Source organism: Ostrea edulis, chromosome 8, assembly GCF_947568905.1.
Source record: "Ostrea edulis chromosome 8, xbOstEdul1.1, whole genome shotgun sequence".
Classification (NCBI taxonomy): domain Eukaryota; kingdom Metazoa; phylum Mollusca; class Bivalvia; order Ostreida; family Ostreidae; genus Ostrea; species Ostrea edulis.
Genome location: NC_079171.1, coordinates 9,396,903 through 9,416,600, shown reverse-complemented (window position 1 = coordinate 9,416,600; position 19,698 = coordinate 9,396,903). Strand labels below are relative to the sequence as shown.

The following is a 19,698-nucleotide window of genomic DNA, read 5'->3' as shown; positions in this document are numbered from 1 at the left end:
AAATTCTTTAAGTCCATTTGGAATAAAATGACCTCAACCGTTTTTTAAATTTCTATTTCATAAGCTCTGCTTTGTTTCTTCCCAACCTTTTCCTTTGTTTTTTCTCTTGGAACATCTTTCCTTGAGGACGAGAAGTCGTATTTGAATATCTAGAGACCCTCTCACACTTATTTCACCACCGAAAAATGGCTGTTTACGACGTAATTTATCAATTTGATAAACGCTTTCTTACATTTAATTCAAATAAACTTGTTTGTTTTTGAAAATGAATTTATATCTTTTTATCCGAAACGTAACTTTACACACATTAACATTGAGTAGATGTCGTAAAACATCACTTCCTCCCATGACTTATTTATTAGAACTAGAAATAGAGATTATGTCATCATGCAGTTCAAAATTGCTCGCAAACTCTTTACAGTTATTTTTTAGTTAAGAATGAAATACCTTATAGTTTAAAGTAATGTTTCTTGTTTATTTTTTCAACATGACCAGTGGGACAAGTAAATTGACATTTTACCCGACCGGACCTATCAGTTTAGTAGAATCGGTCGGTCGGACTTGCCTTAGCGTCAAATCCTGTCATCTGATTTACTGCTAACACATTATTCTTTTGATCCTCATTGACTTTTTATTCTTTGGATTATCAGGATAACTGTTGCTTAACAACTTTAAAATAATCCCAAAAAAATGACAAATTTGTCTACTTATTGAGGGACGTAGATGTATTTTTTGTTTACCATATGTCCTTAGCTCCTCCCACTAGTTATTTTAACCCCGCCTACTGGGACTGTTTTCTGTCAGGTTAGGTCTGGTTGGTATTGTAGATGTATTTTTTGTTTACCGTATGTCCTGTATGGGGTGCAACGATGAAATATTTTCCCTCCGTGAAATTCGAGTTAAATGAATTCGATGAAAGATTTTAAATAACTAAATCAAGCTATTTCAAATAGCTTTATAACTTTTAGCTATACATAATAAAACTGCTGAATATGGACTGGGCCTGGTCATGCTTCACTGTGTCACATATTGATGGAACTCACGAGAGGAAAGAAAATACTGACAAAGGTTTAGGCTTATAGTTTAGTATTACACTTGTAATTTCAATGTCACTAAGATAGATATCTGATCTACTTAGTTTTAAAAAATATTCGAGGACACTTGTTTTTCTGGAAGTGACCCCCGAAATCCATGAAAATCAATCCCCCACGAACAATGACGATACCACAGTAAGTGTTTCCCAGCTTTCTACAGGAATAGATCTACTGATCAAGAGGCCGCTGTATAAGTAAATGGGGTGCTGCAATATTGTAGTAATGGAAAGCTAGTTAGCTAAGAACAAGATTATCATATATCGGGTCACTTCCATTTCAAAACTAGGGTAGAAAATGAATTATATTTTGTTCTCAAACTTGATTTTAAAGACCACACACAGAAACATTTGAATTACAGTTGATACATGCCATTTAGTGTTAAATTCAGGATCTAGAGAGGGCACACATATCATATGTTCAAAAGGGTACTTTTCGTCACGGCAAGACAATTTCGAGGCACTTTCATTGTATCATACTATAATAGTAATGGAATAATCATTTAGCCTCTTTAAAAGTTAATACCTGCTGCCTTGATTTTAAACTTTTTAATCAACCTTGTGAAATAAAGAACAATTGTTTATATTAACAAATATTTTTGAAAATTTTATAGAGAAAAAAGGGCAGGGTGCAATTAAAATGGGCAATGGCACCAGCCAAAAAGGGCATGGTGTGGCGTCATGCTAGTTTGCTTTAGATTTAATACTACCATTGGATATATTTACATGATGGGCTCATTCGAAACGATTAATGCAACATTTAACTGATGCTTTAAATTCATATGATTTACCTATGAAGTAATTATAAGTGTCGACCCCAAAACAACACTTAAAATTCAACAATCTCTTCATCATTAATTTTTAAAAAAAAAATTCTTAGATAGGGTGAGGTTAGCAGGAATGCACCAATCTTTATTCTAGGCCTGAGGCAGAAATTTATCGAGCATACAGATGGAAATGTAGTTTTCCCACGTTTCTATGAATCGCAGGAAAACGTATGATAGGAATGTGTTCGAATGCCCATGCACAGTAATACAAGGCATATATTTGTGGTAAAATTATGTTGTGTAGCCGTGAAATTACATAGAAATATCTGGTGTCTTACCTTAACTAAGCATGGAAGACGAATAAATAAAGGTGTGCTTCTAAGGAAGGGGCAAACAGAACTGGCGCTCAAGCAGGGTGGACAACGTAATGTAGCAATAGACCAGGGTCAGAGGTCATGTATAAGAATGAGTAAGATTTGGGAGAATAAGAACTTACAATGCGTTTACACTAAGTTATTAAATGCCGGCTGCCCGATAAGCTTGCCTGGCTTAAACCAAAGTTGTGTTTGTTGACTGGTAAGGGTTGCTATTACAGAAGAGTTTATTATGCATATTATGGTTTTCACCACAAGATGACAGTCAAGGGACATAACTTGGGTAAATGCAGCGATGTCTGTTATAAACCGAGTATGTCTAGACCCACCAGGGACTTATTAGTACCTTCTGGAGGGGGGGGGGGGTCAATATAAGGCCCCATTTCCAATCAAACAAATAGGCTCATGTTTTCCCAATTTGTTTGTAAAAATTGAAAAAGAAAATTTAATTTGCAACCAATTGGATGTTTTGTTTTGATTTTAGGCTTTTTACAGTACTATGAATTTATGGGAATCCTTTAATTAACATGAATTCAAAACATTGTACAACTCTTAATTTTTTTAATTTGTGCCCAATGTCATCAAGTTTCGATGAAACTGAAATAATGCATTTCCCAATTCATACTGATGAGTATGTGCACACACATTAGATAAACAGATTAATTACTGGAATGTGTTGTTGTTAGGTTGTCGTGGTCTGTCGCTGTTCGTGGTCTGTCGCTGTTCGTGATGGAGGAGGAAGTCGACGTTATGACAGTGGAGGAAGAACACAATGATCGGCCATTTCCTGTAGAGGGAGACAACTCAACATCAGCTAATGATGATGCAGACATTTATGATTTTATGAACAGAGCTGTAAGTCTTCAAATATTATTAGAATAATCTGTCTGTGGGTATTATTAGAATAATCTGTCTGTCTGTCTGTGGGTATTATTAGAATATGGGGTTAGGCTTGCATGAGTTTAGGAATCTGTCTGTCCGTCTGCGGACATGATATGGTTAGGACATTTTCTAAGAGACTATCGCATGGATTTCCTGAAAATTTCTAACTATGCTCTTTATTACACCTTAATTATTGCTAAATATCCAGGTAACAGGAATTTAGTGACATCTGTAACTTGTATCAGATGAATGAATGAATGAAACTGCCTGATCTTCAGCTATACATCATTCCAAATATACCCCAGCATGGACGAGTCCTTCAGGGGTGTGATTTCTCCTCTTTTCAGAGGAAATCCTGATTGGTTCAATTTTTGAAAAAATGAAACACTCTGGGTTTGATCTAAAGAGACAGAAAATGATATTTTTCCAGGTAGGGTGAGGTGTTTTCCCTCCCATTTTGACCAGTTTTCCTCTGATTTCTGAGGAATTCAGTCACATCCCTGGGTATTATTCAGGTGTTAGAACAAAGGGGTGTAACCTGAACCACACATATTATTTTATTTGACCCCAGCATGGATGAGCCCAGCAGGTGGTATTATTCAGGTGTTAGAACACTTCTAGTATTTTATGGATGAGCCCAGCAGGGGGTATTATTCAGGTGTTAGAACACATCTAGTATTTTAACTACTGTTCTCAGCCAGTCAAATTGGGTATTATGGGTAAATTTTAAATTAAATTGATAATTGATATATTTATCTTAACCAAATGCTCTATGATTAGTGATGGGCAATTGAACCAAAGACCATAATCGATTATCGACAATAATCGGACACATGTAATCGATTAATAATTGATTATGATCGGAATTGGCATTTAAGTGTTTTCCCCTTAAAATACATAACAGAATCATTAAATGTATGGAAACAACATTTGAATTCTTTTTGTCTCATTTGTTCACAACTGAATAAATCAGAATTTCAATATATGAATTTCAATATATTATCTATAATGTCAATGTATCAAAGATATCAGAGATAGACTCCTTTATTTGACTGTTGAATATCGTTGTTTTTACTGGGGTCCTTCACATCTCCCGCCATTTCGTTTGCTTATTTTTGATCAGGTTTGACATACAGCAAATAAAATTTGAACAAAGTTGAAGTGATTTCCGGTCGATTTTGTTTGGTCAACAATGTCGGCGACTTATTGGCAACAATCGTTTCATCACTATCTATGATCAGGCCAAATTAAAACGTGTGTTTCCTATTTTGCTCCAGGACCTCAAAAAAATTAGGTGGCGTAGGTATGTAAAACATTTTAATTTATGAAAACATTTTATTCAAATTCTCAGTTTTGAGACACTTTGAAGACAGGTCAAAATACATTACAAATACTTTTCAAACATGAAGATTGATAGTACCGGTAATCGAATTGTAAATCGGAGAAACTCGAATGTGAAAAAAAAAATCCAGTTTGAAAAATTCCAGATGTTTATTTTATTGATATATATCATTAATGATATATTTAGGGTCAGAAGCAAAAATATAGGTAGGGTTTGGAAACAGGAAACTCACGTATATATTAGTTTGGCCTAATATGAATCACAGAAATACAACCGGTAAGAGAGCAGTAAAATACAGTATCATGTTGTAGTGTGAGAGGTTTCTGCAGGCCGATCGTGAATACCTGTTGCTGGTGGCAGGGAGTAAGAACAGCCCCAGAAAAGGCCTCCATCTGTCCTCACCCAAAGGCAGCTCATTTCTTAACAGTCGGTCAGCTGACCTGTTGGAGGAATTCATAACTCATTGTTATGGTGAGTAAATTTTTTAGATTTTGCATTTTATGAATAGGATAATGGGTCCAGTGAGATAACGCAGGAAGTGGGGGTCCAGTGAGATAACGCAGGAAGTGGGGGTCCAGTGAGATAACGCAGGAAGTGGGGGTCCAGCGACATAACACAGGAAGTGGGGGTCCAGTGACATAACGCAGGAAGTGGGGGTCCAGTGAGATAACGCAGGAAGTGGGGGTCCAGTGAGATAACGCAGGAAGTGGGGGTCCAGCGACATAACACAGGAAGTGGGGGTCCAGTGACATAACGCAGGAAGTGGGGGTCCAGTGAGATAACGCAGGAAGTGGGGGTCCAGTGAGATAATGCAGGAAGTGGGGGTCCAGTGAGATAACGCAGGAAGTGGGGGTCCAGTGAGATAACGCAGGAAGTGGGGGTCCAGTGAGATAATGCAGGAAGTGGGGGTCCAGTGACATAATGCAGGAAATATAGCGACATAACGCAGGAAGTGGGGGTCCAGCGACATAATGCAGGAAGTATAGCGACATAACGTAGGAAGTTGGGGTCCAGCGACATAATGCAGGAAGTATAGCGACATAACTACTGTATATACTCGCCTATAAGTCGGTCCGCCTATAAGTTGGATTTTTGGGAGTCAATTTTTAGTCCAAAACTCTATGTCTGACTTAAAGGCATGTCCTAAGAAGATTGGTATTTTTCTGGGCGGCGTAAACAACTCCGACGATTATTGTGGACTACCACACAAATGATTATTGTTCACAAATATCTAGACATATCGTATTGTTTATGTATTTTAAAATTATGTATAAAGTACAAGTATTTACATATTTTTATCTAGTTAAAAATTATTTACATACCGGTAACTAATACTTTCAATTCAACTAATCTATCGTTTATCGGTAAAATTGAATTGCGAACCCGATTTAATATTGAAATATTCATATGTATACCTGCTGAAATATATTTCATAAAAGATCGAATATTGTTAACAGATAATTTAGATCATCATTCTTGACTCTTAAAAACTTGATAGTTGATACAATGAATTATACCGGAATCCCACAATAACAGTTTCCGATAGGCGCATGCCACTAAGTAAACACGGTGTCAGGTACTGGTAATTAGGAGACCATAATTGCTTACATGTAGGTAAACAAGTGATCATTGCCCATAATAGATCAAGGGTTGCATTTAAACCCCAAACAGATATGGCTTGGATATTGAGTACCTCATAATTATTAATTTCTCAAAATATTTTTTCAAGCATAGGTAAAAACGCTAGAGCATTGACTTGAAATTGTCAACCGATTCTGACAAAAATTTGTACCGACTTACAAGTGGGTCAATAGCAAATTCCTACAAAATAACCTTAAACAATACAACCGACTTATAGGCGGACCGACTTATAGGCGAGTATATACGGTAAGAATGTATAGCGATATAACTAAGGAAGTAGGAGTGCAGTGACAAAACTAGGGCTGGTTCAATAATATCGATTATCGATATAAATCTGTATTTTTGAGTGATACGATAACTGATACAGCGAGTCCCGTATTGTTTAATATATTAAGAGTGATTATTAACATATTTTACAGAGAGATTTAATATATTAAGAGTGATTATTAACATATCTTACAGAGAGATTTAATATATTAAGAGGGATTATTAACATATCTTACAGAGAGATTTAATATATTAAGAGGCTTATTAACATATCTTACAGCGAGATTTAATATATTAAGAGGGATTATTAACGTATCTTACAGAGAGATTTAATATATTAAGAGGGATTATTAACATATCTTACAGCGAGATTTAATATATTAAGAGGATTATTAACATATCTTACAGAGAGATTTAATTTATTAAGAGGGATTATTAACATAACTTACAGAGAGATTTAATATATTAAGAGTGATTATTAACATATCTTACAGAGAGATTTAATATATTAAGAGTGATTATTAACATATCATACAGAGAGATTTAATATATTAAGAGTGATTATTAACATATCATACAGAGAGATTTAATATATTAAGAGTGATTATTAACATATCATACAGAGAGATTTAATATATTAAGAGGGATTATTAACATATCATACAGAGAGATTTAATATATTAAGAGGGATTATTAACGTATCTTACAAAGAGATTTAATATATTAAGAGTGATTATTAACATATCTTACAGAGAGATTTAATATATTAAGAGTGATTATTAACGTATTTTACAGCGAGATTTAATATATTAAGAGTGATTATTAACATATCTTACAGCGAGATTTAATATATTAAGAGTGATTATTAACATATCTTACAGAGAGATTTAATATATTAAGAGTGATTATTAACATATCTTACAGCGAGATTTAATATATTAAGAGGATTATTAACATATCATACAGAGAGATTTAATATATTAAGAGGAATTATTAACATATCTTACAGAGAGATTTAATATATTAAGAGGAATTATTAACATATCTTACAGCGAGATTTAATATATTAAGAGTGATTAACATATCTTACAACAAGATTTAATATATTAAGAGTGATTATTAACATATACAGCGAGATTTAATGTATTAAGAGGGATTATTAACATATCTTACAGAGAGATTTAATATATTAAGAGTGATTAACATATCTTACAACAAGATTTAATATATTAAGAGGGATTATTAACATATCTTACAGCGAGATTTAATATATTAAGAGGGATTATTAACATATCTTACAGTGAGATTTAATATATTAAGAGGGATTATTAACATATCTTACAGCGAGATTTAATATATTAAGAGTGATTATTAACATATCTTACAGAGAGATTTAATATATTAAGAGTGATTATTAACATGTCTTACAGCGAGATTTAATATATTAAGAGGATTATTAACATATCTTACAGAGAGATTTAATATATTAAGAGGGATTATTAACATATCTTACAGAGAGATTTAATATATTAAGAGGGATTATTAACATATACAGCGAGATTTAATATATTAAGAGTGATTATTAACATATCTTACCGCGAGATTTAATATATTAAGAGGGATTAACATATCTTACAACAAGATTTAATATATTAAGAGGGATTATTAACATATCTTACAGCGAGATTTAATATATTAAGAGTGATGATTAACATATACAGCGAGATTTAATGTATTAAGAGGGATTATTAACATATCTTACAGAGAGATTTAATATATTAAGAGTGATTATTAACGTATACAGCGAGATTTAATGTATTAAGAGGGATTATTAACATATCTTACAGCGAGATTTAATATATTAAGAGTGATTATTAACATATACAGAGAAATTTAATATATTAAGAGTGATTATTAAGTTAAACATATCTTGCAGTGAGATTTAATATATTAAGAGGGATTATTAACTGTACATATCTTACAGTGAGATTTGATATATTAAGAGTGATTATTAACATATCTTACAGAGAGATTTAATATATTAAGAGGGATTATTAACATATCTTACAGAGAGATTTAATATATTAAGAGTGATTATTAACGTATACAGCAAGATTTAATATATTAAGAGGGATTATTAACATATCTTACAGAGAGATTTAATATATTAAGAGGGATTATTAACTGTACATATCTTACAGTGAGATTTAATATATTAAGAGTGATTATTAACATATCTTACAGAGAGATTTAATATATTAAGAGTGATTATTATCATATCTTACAGAGAGATTTAATATATTAAGAGTGATTATTAACATATCATACAGAGAGATTTAATATATTAAGAGTGATTATTAACATATCTTACAGAGAGATTTAATATATTAAGAGGGATTATTAACGTATCTTACAGAGAGATTTAATATATTAAGAGTGATTATTAACATATCTTACAGAGAGATTTAATATATTAAGAGGGAATATTAACATATCTTACAGAGAGATTTAATATATTAAGAGTGATTATTAACATATCTTACAGAGAGATTTAATATATTAAGAGGGAATATTAACATATCTTACAGCGAGATTTAATATATTAAGAGGGATTATTAACGTATCTTACAGAGAGATTTAATATATTAAGAGTGATTATGTATCTTACAGCGAGATTTAATGTATTAAGAGTGATTACGTATCTTACAGCGAGATTTGATATATTAAGAGTGATTATTAAGTTAAACATATCTTGCAGTGAGATTTAATTTATTAAGAGTGATTATTAACATATCTTACAGAGAGATTTAATATATTAAGAGGGATTATTAACATATCATACAGAGAGATTTAATATATTAAGAGTGTTTATTTACATATCTTACAGCGAGATTTAATGTATTAAGAGTGTTTATTTACATATCTTACAGCGAGATTTACCAACATACAATATAAATAAATTTGAAGAAATAGTTGAACAAATGAATGAATGATTTATTAGTAAATATTCCTCCTGAACAAAAACAAATTCCTCTGCTTCTTCAGACCTGGGCTCAGAATGGGTATTTAGTAATGAAAAATCAACGAACCGGAACAAAACTGAAACTCAGTCTGTAAATCACCAACATACACCTGTCAACAAAAAAATCGATTTGTTATCTCAAGAAAATAAAGTCGGGAAAACTGACCCGAACATTAATTTTTCTACGTTAAAGAGGCAGAACTCCATCAAAATTCAATGAAGTGGAATAAAGCTCAAACTTGATCTGTAACTCATCAATTTACACCTGCAAACAAAAAGATCAGTTCACTATCTTTAGGCATTTAGAATAAAAGTCCAGAAAACTGGGTGTAGCGGAAGGAGGACAAGGGTAAAACTATATACTCCGATCACTTTGTGGCGGGGGCATAAAACAGTGTACAGGCATGCACATACTTCAAATCTTTGACAGTTGTTTATGTTATTTTTGTGAAAGGCTTTGGAGAAAAGATCTGGCCTGGATTTCTCAAAAAGAACTTAAGTCAAAACTTGGACTTAAGTCTGAGATTTTACTCAAATTTTGACTGATCAAATAGAAGAAAATTCAAACTTAAGTTTGAGATTTTTTCGAGAAATTCAAGCCTGGTTGATTTTTACAAGTATTATGTTCCCTAGGGAGGATTGAAGGAGACGAAAACCTGGATCCACTAGACGAATACGTAAACTACATCAACAAAACCAGTGATGTGAAGGAACCGATGATCTTGGAGGTCAAAGAGGTCAAGGTCACTGAAGAGAGCTTCACAGTAGTCAAGAGCAAATCTCCAGTTAAAGAAAACGAGAAGAGCACGCGGCGAGTATCGATGAGATTAGTGAAGAAGAAACAAGACAGCTGTGTGATAGATAGAGAGAATGTGAACGAGCAGGTTAATGGGAAAGACGAAGGCTGCAATGATTTTGTAGATGATGATGATGATGATGATGATGATGATAATGATGATGACGATTGGCAGCCTAATGGAGAGGACATAAAAAGCAGTTTGGATGAAGGGATGGAACCCAAGGCAAAGAAAACCAAGACTACAGGCAAGTATATGCAATGTGTGTGTGTTTATGTGTGTGTGTGTGCTCTGTGTTTAACTACAGACAGGTTTATGTAAGGTTTTTGTAAGGAGTGGATCTGTAGCTCTCTGATCTGCCCCTATATTTTCTGTGAGAGCTACAGATCTGCAGCTAAATTGTAGTTGATTTAAAAGTAAAAGGATGTCAAATTAGATGGTTTGAACAGTATTGGGCAAGTCAGAAATTTCGATTTGTTTTACCTGTAGATATTACCTGTGAGTCATTAATGAGTAATTAGTGAGGCGATATGTTAATTAAGTTGTGTGTTTCAGATATGGACTTTGATAGTGATGATACTATTGCGGAAAACACCCCTGACGTCAAAACCCTGAATGATGTTGTGTCCAACATATGTGCCAAATTAGTGGATGACGAGAGCACCAATCAGAACTCTAGAAGCAGCAGAAGGACATCCAATAAAAAGACAGCACACAAATCAAAATCCAAAAAACTAGGGAAAGCCAATCGAAAAACACAAAACAGAACCGCTGGTAAGGGCACTGAGACTGGGGAGTGCAGAACAAGGAAGCAATGCAGCGGATGTCAACAGGACTTCAGATCCGTGCTGGAACTCCGCCTCCACCAGAAATCCACCGCCTGTCTGAAGAAGAAATTCTTCTGTGATCTGTGTTCTGCCAGTTTTGTAACTGAGTCCGGGTTACTGAAACACGAACGTATCACCCACACAGTTGATAATGAAGTGAAGAGGAAGAGTTCCAGCAAGGAGATAGGAAAGTTTCACGTGTGCGTGCAGTGTAATGAGGAGTTTCCGACCAAAGAGGTGCTCTCTAAACACCAGAAGAAGCATAACAAGAATCTACACGCCTGTAGGAAATGCAAGGAGTTGTTTCCAGATCAGGAGGCGTATGAGGAGCATAAGAAAAAACATGCTGAGGATGAGGCAAATGAGGAGGAGGAGGAGGCGGGGAATGAGGTGTGTGTGAACTGTGAAAAGCCAATCATTGGCGAGGAGTTGGAGTCGTACTCCATGCTTTGTGAGGAATGCTGTAACAACCAATTCTCCTGTAAGCAATGCCAGCAGCGGTATAAAATGTTCTACATTCTGGCCATGCATGACTGCAGGAAATCTTATGTTAAGAACATGGAGGAAATTCTGACTACAGGCTTTGAAAACCACCAGGACAGCCTGCCGTGCAATATCTGCCAGAAAAAGTTCAAGAATCGGAAAAATCTGTGTGCCCACTACAAAACTCACTACAGCGATACGAGGTTTCAGTGTAATATCTGCTGGAAGTATTACAAAGACAGCAGCAAGCTCAAAAAGCATAAGAGACTTGTTCACTCCGAAAACAGAGATTACAAATGCACTGTCTGTGGAAAAACTTTCAAAGAAAATGAAAAATTGCTGAGGCATTTGAGGATATGCTACAAAATCCGTGATAATGGTTCAGACTCGGGGTCCTCGGGTGAACCCCAGTTGCAAAATGACGGAGATGACAGGAGCTCGGCATCGCAGGAAATCGTATGCAAAGCTTGTTTCCGAAATTTTCATTCGGAGCGGTCGTATTTAAGACACAGGTGTGAAGGTCTAGGGAAGGAAGGGAATGTGGAAGATGAGAAGGCACAATCGGATGCCACGTCGTGCAAGAACTGCGGCAGATCGACGACGGACAGCAATGACAACTTGCTCTGTCGACAATGCTCCGGTAACAAGTTTATGTGCGATAAATGCCAACAAGCGTACAGCATGTTTTATCTTTTAGCTATGCACGACTGTGAAAAAACTTTCAAAGAAAATCTGCAATGCATAAGAAACACTGACTTCTCTAGTCCCAAACTTGAGTTGCTGTGCCACATCTGCAACAAGACTTACAGCAACAAGAAAAATCTGTGCTCTCATTACAGAATACATTTTGCCAATGAGCGGATTCAGTGCGACCAGTGTGGACAGACGTTCAAACATCAGAACAGCTTACACAAACATAAACGATTTGTGCATACTGACACTCGTGACTACATCTGTGACATCTGCGGAAAGGCATTCAAGCAAAGCGACACTCTGAACACGCACCGGCGGTTACACACCCACGAGAAAACTAAGGACTACCAGTGTAAGGTGTGTGGGAAGTATCTGTCCGGGGGCACGGCGCTGTCCGTCCACATGAACCTTCACTCAGGGGCCCTGCCGTATGTCTGTGAGATCTGCGGAAGAGCATTTAGACAGGTAGGTGAAGATCTGATATTCAATGTCACATATTAAACTTCAGAAGTTACTTCAGGGTGAGAGTTTACCAGGTTCAATGACTTCTGAGTTTAATGCTTCAGTTGTTGTGAGTTTGATGCTTCAGTTGTTGTGAGTTTGATGCTTCATTTGTTGTTAGTTTAATGCTTCAGTTGTGAGTTTAATGCTTCAGTTGTTGTGAGTTTAATGCTTCATCTGTTGTGAGTTTAATGCTTCAGTTGTTGCGAGTTTAATGCTTCAGTTATTGTGAGTTTAATGCTTCAGTTGTTGCAAGTTTAATGCTTCATCTGTTGTGAGTTTAATGCTTCAGTTGTTGCGAGTTTGATGCGTCAGTTGTTGTGAGTGTAATGCTTCAGTTGTTGTGAGTTTAATTCTTCAGTTGTTGCGAGTTTAATTCTTCATTTGTTGTGAGTTTAATGCTTCATTTGTTGTGAGTTCAGTACTTCATCTCTTGTGAGTTTGATACTTCAGCGCTCTGCTGAACCTGCATATTATTAGTATATGCTCATGCTAATCACTCTAAGAAGGGTATATTAACACACATTCTCTGTGAAAGTTTATAGCCGTTAAGTGAATATGTCTTACTGCAAAGTGAAACAATAATGGTTATTTTACAAAGCAGTTAAGTGTTCTATTGAAGTCATGCTGTATCCGATCTATTTTTGGTAGGAGACATTGGTATGTATTCCCGGCTTGTCGTCAAATCAAATGCCTTGTTTTTTCTCAACAGTAGGACATAACTTTCTATATCAGTAAATAATCTGATAGAACGACTATGGTGCTGTATGATATATCAGTAAATAATCTGATAGAAAATAATCTGAATATAGAACGACTATGGTGCTATATGATATATCAGTAAATAATCTGATAGAACGACTATGGTGCTGTATGTTATTAACAAACTTTTGATGTGTTTAAAATTTCAATTCCTACATGGTCTATGTTGATTGATCCATTGATTTCTGTTATTTGATCTATTTATTTTTTGCAGTATGGAAATTTACAGAAGCACAAGATTACTCACGGTGCTTATAAGATCTACCAGTGCCACGTATGTCAGAAATCTTTCAAACATTGCGAGACGTATAAAATCCACATGAAGGGTCATGTGTTGGACGGGACACTGTCCGACAACAAGTACGGCAAAATCTACACCTGCAACTACTGTCATAAAAAAATGCCATCAGCCTCCCAATATACTGTCCACCTCAGGTAAGTGTGCAAGTCTAGTCTTCATACTCACACCAAAAGCTGTTCACAACTCATACTCACACAGAAAGCTGTTCACAACTCATACTCACACAAAAAACTGTTCACAATTCCTACTCACACCGAAAACTATTGACAACTCATACTCGCACAGAAAACCGTTCACAACTCACATGAACAAAGAAAACTGTTCACAACTCATGTTCATTAAGATTTCATACTCGCATAGAAAACTGTTCATAACTCATAAAATCATGAACATTGACATGTCATGGGTATCCAGGGTTGAATAGGTTCACAGTAGTCCTTGCTTGTCGTAAGAGGTGAGTGAGTAAATAGGGCGATCCTTCAGATGAGATTGCAAAAACAGAGTCCCAGTGTGACAGTAGGTCTGGTGTATCAAAGATCCCTCCCTGCTCGAAGGCAGTAAGCGACGAGCATATGCCTAAATTTTGCAGCCCTGCAATGACAATGGGGAAATCTCCATATGAGTGAAATACTCTTGAGAGGGACTTTGAACAATATACAATTGAAATGTATCAGATGTTCACAGTTTTTATGGTTAGTAAGATAAAAAATACTGAGTCTGTCTCATGCAAAGGAAATAGTCCTTAAAATAGGGTATGCTAATTTTAGATTACGATTATTCATTAAAATCAAATTTTGATCCTTTGGGTTGAATCGCCCTTTGGATTTGCTGAAATTTTGTTAGGATGATGAACAAGGTCTCATTTTACTGGAGGCATACGATTTCATTGTAATTGTAGAACACACACAAATGAGAGACCATTCAAATGTCAGCTGTGTTCCAAAGCCTTCAAGGAGCATGGAAAGCTGAAGAGACACATGAAGACCCACATCCACGAGCCCTCCTCAAAACGACGAACAGTGGCCTCAACCCCGGCCAGTGCTAGCTACGAGGTGCCTGGGAGAGATTTAGAGTACCAGCCGAATGGTGACCCGGGCTCAATGCTGGACACGATGACGGTGTCTTTTACCTCCGCCTCCGAGGAACAGCTGAACCCCGGTATCGCGATCCCCATAACAGAGAGCGCGATCAGTTATCCTCCTCAGCAGGTGGCGCAATTCAGTGAACAAGGGGAAGTTATCAGATTCGATGATAAATACACCAGGGAGCGCTTTCTGCCTTTAGAGTAAATCTTCGCTATTTTCAAAAGTAGACAAGGGAGATAATCAGTTTGTAGGGATAGTCCAGTGATCATTGACAGATGTTTTTGTAGAGTATATAAAAATTGTTATAATTATTAGTTAGAAATTTTTGGTGCTTTAATTTGGTGGAGTATTGTGTTACTAAGGTGAGCATGGGTGGTGAATGAGCTTCAATAGTTTTGTAAACAATGTAGACATTTACACATGGTGGCTATAGCACTACAGTAAGCAGACATTTACACATGGTGGCTATAACACTACAGTAAGCAGAGATTTACACATGATGGCTATAGCACTACAGTAAGCAGAGATTTACACATGGTGGCTATAACACTACAGTAAGCAGACATTTACACATGGTGGCTATAGCACTACAGTAAGCAGATCTTTCTACACAGAAAAATCTCACACATGTTCGTTTCTCCGTGTTGCATTTCTTTCATGAATTCTTTTTTAGAGTTGTAGGAAATTAACAGCAAAATGAATTTCATCATTATGTGTTTTAAAATCATGTACTGAAACACTTATTTTGGGGTAATCATGATTTAGTGTTTGTTTAGTGTCTGTTATTCAAGGAACAGAAACTTTTATATTTTAGTGCAACCATAAATTAGTGTTGTAATTGTTTCACTGCCAAAGTTGCTGAAATTTGAATCTCGCTATCTATAACACTCATAAATTTCGCTAACAATAACACCTATAAATCTTGCTAACTATAACATGTAAATCTCGCTAACTATAACACATGTAAATCTCGCTAACTATAACATGTAAATCTCGCTAACTATAACACATGTAAATCTCGCTAACTATAACATGTAAATCTCGCTAACTATAACACATGTAAATCTCGCTAACTATAACACATGTAAATCTCACTAACTATAACATGTAAATCTCGCTAACTATAACACATGTAAATCTCACTAACTATAACACATGTAAATCTCGCTAACTATAACACCTGTAAATCTCGCTAACTATAACACCTGTAAATCTTGCTAACTATAACATGTAAATCTCGTTAACTATAACACCTGTAAATCTTGCTAACTATAACATGTAAATCTCGTTAATTATAACACCTGTAAATCTTGCTAGCTATAACATGTAAATCTCGCTATATGTAACTATAACATGTAAATCTTGCTTACTATAACATGTAAATCTCGCTAACAATAATACCTGTAAATCTCGCTAACTATAACATGTAAATCTCACTATATGTAACTATAACATGTAAATCTCGCTAACTATAACATGTAAATCTCGCTAACAATAACACCTGTAAATCTCGCTAACTATAACATGTAAATCTCGCTATATGTAACTATAACATGTAAATCTTGCTAACTATAACATGTATATCTCGCTAACAATAATACCTGTAAATCTCGCTAACAATAGCACATGTAAATCTTGCTAACTATAACATGTAAATCTCACTAACAATAACACCTGTAAATTTTATATAAATCGGACATAATTTTTTAAGGTGTTCAATTTGTGGTTTCCGTGAATGACTGTAAAAAGAACTTTGCAACTCAAAACTTCATTTTAACATTTTCCCGCATTTATATCTTATTTATTCCTCAGTATGAAATGCATATATTATATAGAATAAGTTTCTTGTGCTTCTCGACTCTATGAAAAGCTAAAATTGAATATTTTTAGCATCTATTGACCCTAATGTGGAGATGAAGGGTTCTGATTGGGTAACAAGCACTCTTTTGCTGTAAGCAAAATGTCTTATCATTCACAATGTACAAAATGAAAATGAACAAACCCAATATTTAAGGTTATAATGCTTCATTTTAAATCAGCATTATTGTTAAAGTAATTACTAGCAAATGTACTCTTCAGAATGTTATATCTGTTGTATATCAGTGTTCGTTATCTTCACCTTGCATGCATATGATCAAAACTTTTGTATTGTGCTATAATCATACAATTTTTTACCATGTTTCGCATTTCATATCTTTACATTTCATTGATAGAAACTTCTTGGTGAATGCACTACATTTATAAACAATGTGCGTATGAATACACAAACTACTCGATAGATACGGTACACCTATTTTAACGACATGGATATACATGTGCGTATGAATACAACATCTACTTGATAGATATAGTACTTATATTTTAATGGCATAGAAAAAGTGAAAGTAGAATGTAGATCTCGAGAGTTAATCTCATTTTTGTAAATAAATCAGAGTATGAACTGTGATGCTTCACGCACTTGTAGTTCATATTCTTATCTATTTACAAACATAAAATCTATTTCCGGAATACATTCTATAATCATGCTTTTAGTTACTCGGTATTCAAAAAAGCCTTTTAAGGGATCTTTTTCTTGGGTGAGATATCTCTAAGTACAGTTGTATCCTAGGATCAGCTAGGGTATGCACTGTGACGCGTCTAGACGTATGTCAGCATTGCAGTTCATACCCTCATGTATTTGCAAAAATGAAATTTACTGCTTGATTATATCGATAATCATGCTTTCAGTTACTTAAAAAAAAAACCATTGATACAATTTGTTTTGTGGGTGGGTACTCAAGAAACCATTTTTACATTATTTTTTCTTGGTTGGGGTGTCTGTAAGTACAGTTGTGTCTCTCATTTATGTACAAAAATAAAATCTATTTCCAGAATACATCTATAATCATGATTTTAGTAACCGATACCCAAGAAACCATTTTTACACGATTATTTTTTTTGTGTCTGCAAGTACAGGTGTGTCCTGGTTTATGGACCTACTTTTTTATGTGGTAGCTTTTCAATGAAATTTATAGAATATGAAATTACTTTTTTAAAAATGCATAGCAATATTTCCAAAGGGAAGAACTCGCATATCCATGTGTAATCTATGATTTCATCCGTGTCCTTTTAAGGAGGTATGCTACACCAGAGAAATTTGATGTGGATGAAAAATGGAGGATATGTACAACAATATTTTGAAGTTGAACATTTTCAAATTTACTTTATTTTGTCGAAAAATACAGTTTTAATAGAAAGTAATTTGGAAAAAAATTAAAACCCCTGCTGGACTCGAACCTGCGATCTACAGTTCAGTAGTCGGTATTCAAACCTACTGAGCTACTTGGCTAGGTATTGAAATTGAAAAGAAAAAGTCAAATATTGCTGATATCGATTTTTTCATCCATGTTTTTACAGGAAGTCAGCCATTATGACATGTAGAGTACTACCTTAATTGCTCTTTTTAAAATTTTGTAAGGTGACTGTTAAGGTGTTCAATTTCATGATATCGGTATATACATCTGTACGTTTGATTTGTAATGTTTATTTTATTAGTTTTTGTATGTACGTTTAAAACCAGTCATTACGTCGAATATTGTATGATGTGTTTCATACCAATTGTTAGGTCATTCTTTGTATACTAATTTTGACTACAATTTACTCTGTTTATCTGATCAATGTATATGACTCACGGCGGATGTGACCAGTCGACAGGGAATGCTTACTCCTCCTAGGCACCTGAACCCACCTCTGGTGTGTCCAGGGGTCCGTGTTTGTTCCACTGTAAATTTCGTATTGCTCTACTGTAAATTTCGTATTGCTCTACTGTAAATTTTGTATTGCTCTACTGTAAATTTTGGTTGCATTTCTATTGATGGAATTTTATTAACTTACATGTAGTAATTTTCAACTGTTGCGTCTCATATTGTTTTGAGAAGGCGATCATTATATATACGAGTGAATGTGTGTGCCATTGTGTGTGTGTCAGATTGTGGGTGTGTCATTGTGTGTGTGTGTGTGTGTTTGTTTGTGTGCCTTATTATGTCCATTGTTTGATAATGTACTACACGTAAGCATGAGAAACCCTGACATAGTGTGACTGTCAGAAATAACCAACACATGTATAATACACACGAGATATATCTCAGTTTGTTTGTATTTTAATTTTATTAGTGATTGAGTTCAAATAGTTCATTTTGGACACGTGCTGAACAAAGGCAGACAGATTTTAAAAGAGAAACTAACTAGCATTGTAAATGCATTTTGTGACAATTTCTAAAATGTTTGCCTCTCAAAGTAGGATTTACACTTTAAAAAGTGTGACTTACAAATTTTAAAGTAAAATTTACACTTCTTAAAGTAAAATTTATACATAAAATAAAATTTTCACCCCATAGAGTAAAATTTAGACTACGGATAACTCCGTTTACCTGATCAGGATATAGGGCTCATAGCGGGTGTGACCGGTCAAACATGGGATGCTTACCCCTCCTAGACACTATGAGACCTATTCACAAAATATCTTACGACTAAGATCAAAATTTACGATCACTGTTATTTCCTTATTTTTCATTTCTTGTAGACTTTCTTAATTAATATGTAAAGTCCATCCATGGTTGAATACATACTTATAACCTTTTGATCGGTATTTAGATATCAGACAGATTTTTTTTTTTTTTTATCTTAGTCGTAAGATATTTTGTAAATAAGGGCCCTGATCCCACCTCTGGTATATCCAGGGATCGGTGTGTGCCCAAATATCTATTTTGTATTGCTTATATGAGTTCTGAGATTGATCACTGTTTGTTATTTTCAGTTTTCACTTTTCATAAAGTAAAATTTGCACTACATCAGGTAAACTTTACACATCACCAAAAAAAAAAAA

At 34.7% G+C, this 19,698-nt stretch overlaps 1 protein-coding gene across 2 annotated transcripts in view; it reads left to right on the top strand.

Annotated features, from left to right (window-relative positions):
• LOC125661040 (zinc finger protein 569-like) overlaps window positions 1-18,957 on the top strand; it is a 41,504-nt gene extending 22,547 nt beyond the window's left edge. For both annotated transcript variants that reach the window (XM_056148137.1, XM_056148136.1), the window contains exons 2-7: window positions 2,918-3,086; window positions 4,767-4,926; window positions 10,019-10,429; window positions 10,738-12,650; window positions 13,663-13,883; window positions 14,648-18,957. In XM_056148137.1, the coding sequence (XP_056004112.1) occupies window positions 2,961-3,086; window positions 4,767-4,926; window positions 10,019-10,429; window positions 10,738-12,650; window positions 13,663-13,883; window positions 14,648-15,038 (3,222 nt within the window). In that variant the 5' untranslated portion in view covers window positions 2,918-2,960 and the 3' untranslated portion in view covers window positions 15,039-18,957. The remainder of the gene's footprint in view (window positions 1-2,917; window positions 3,087-4,766; window positions 4,927-10,018; window positions 10,430-10,737; window positions 12,651-13,662; window positions 13,884-14,647) is intronic.
• The last annotated feature ends 741 nt before the right edge of the window (window positions 18,958-19,698 follow it).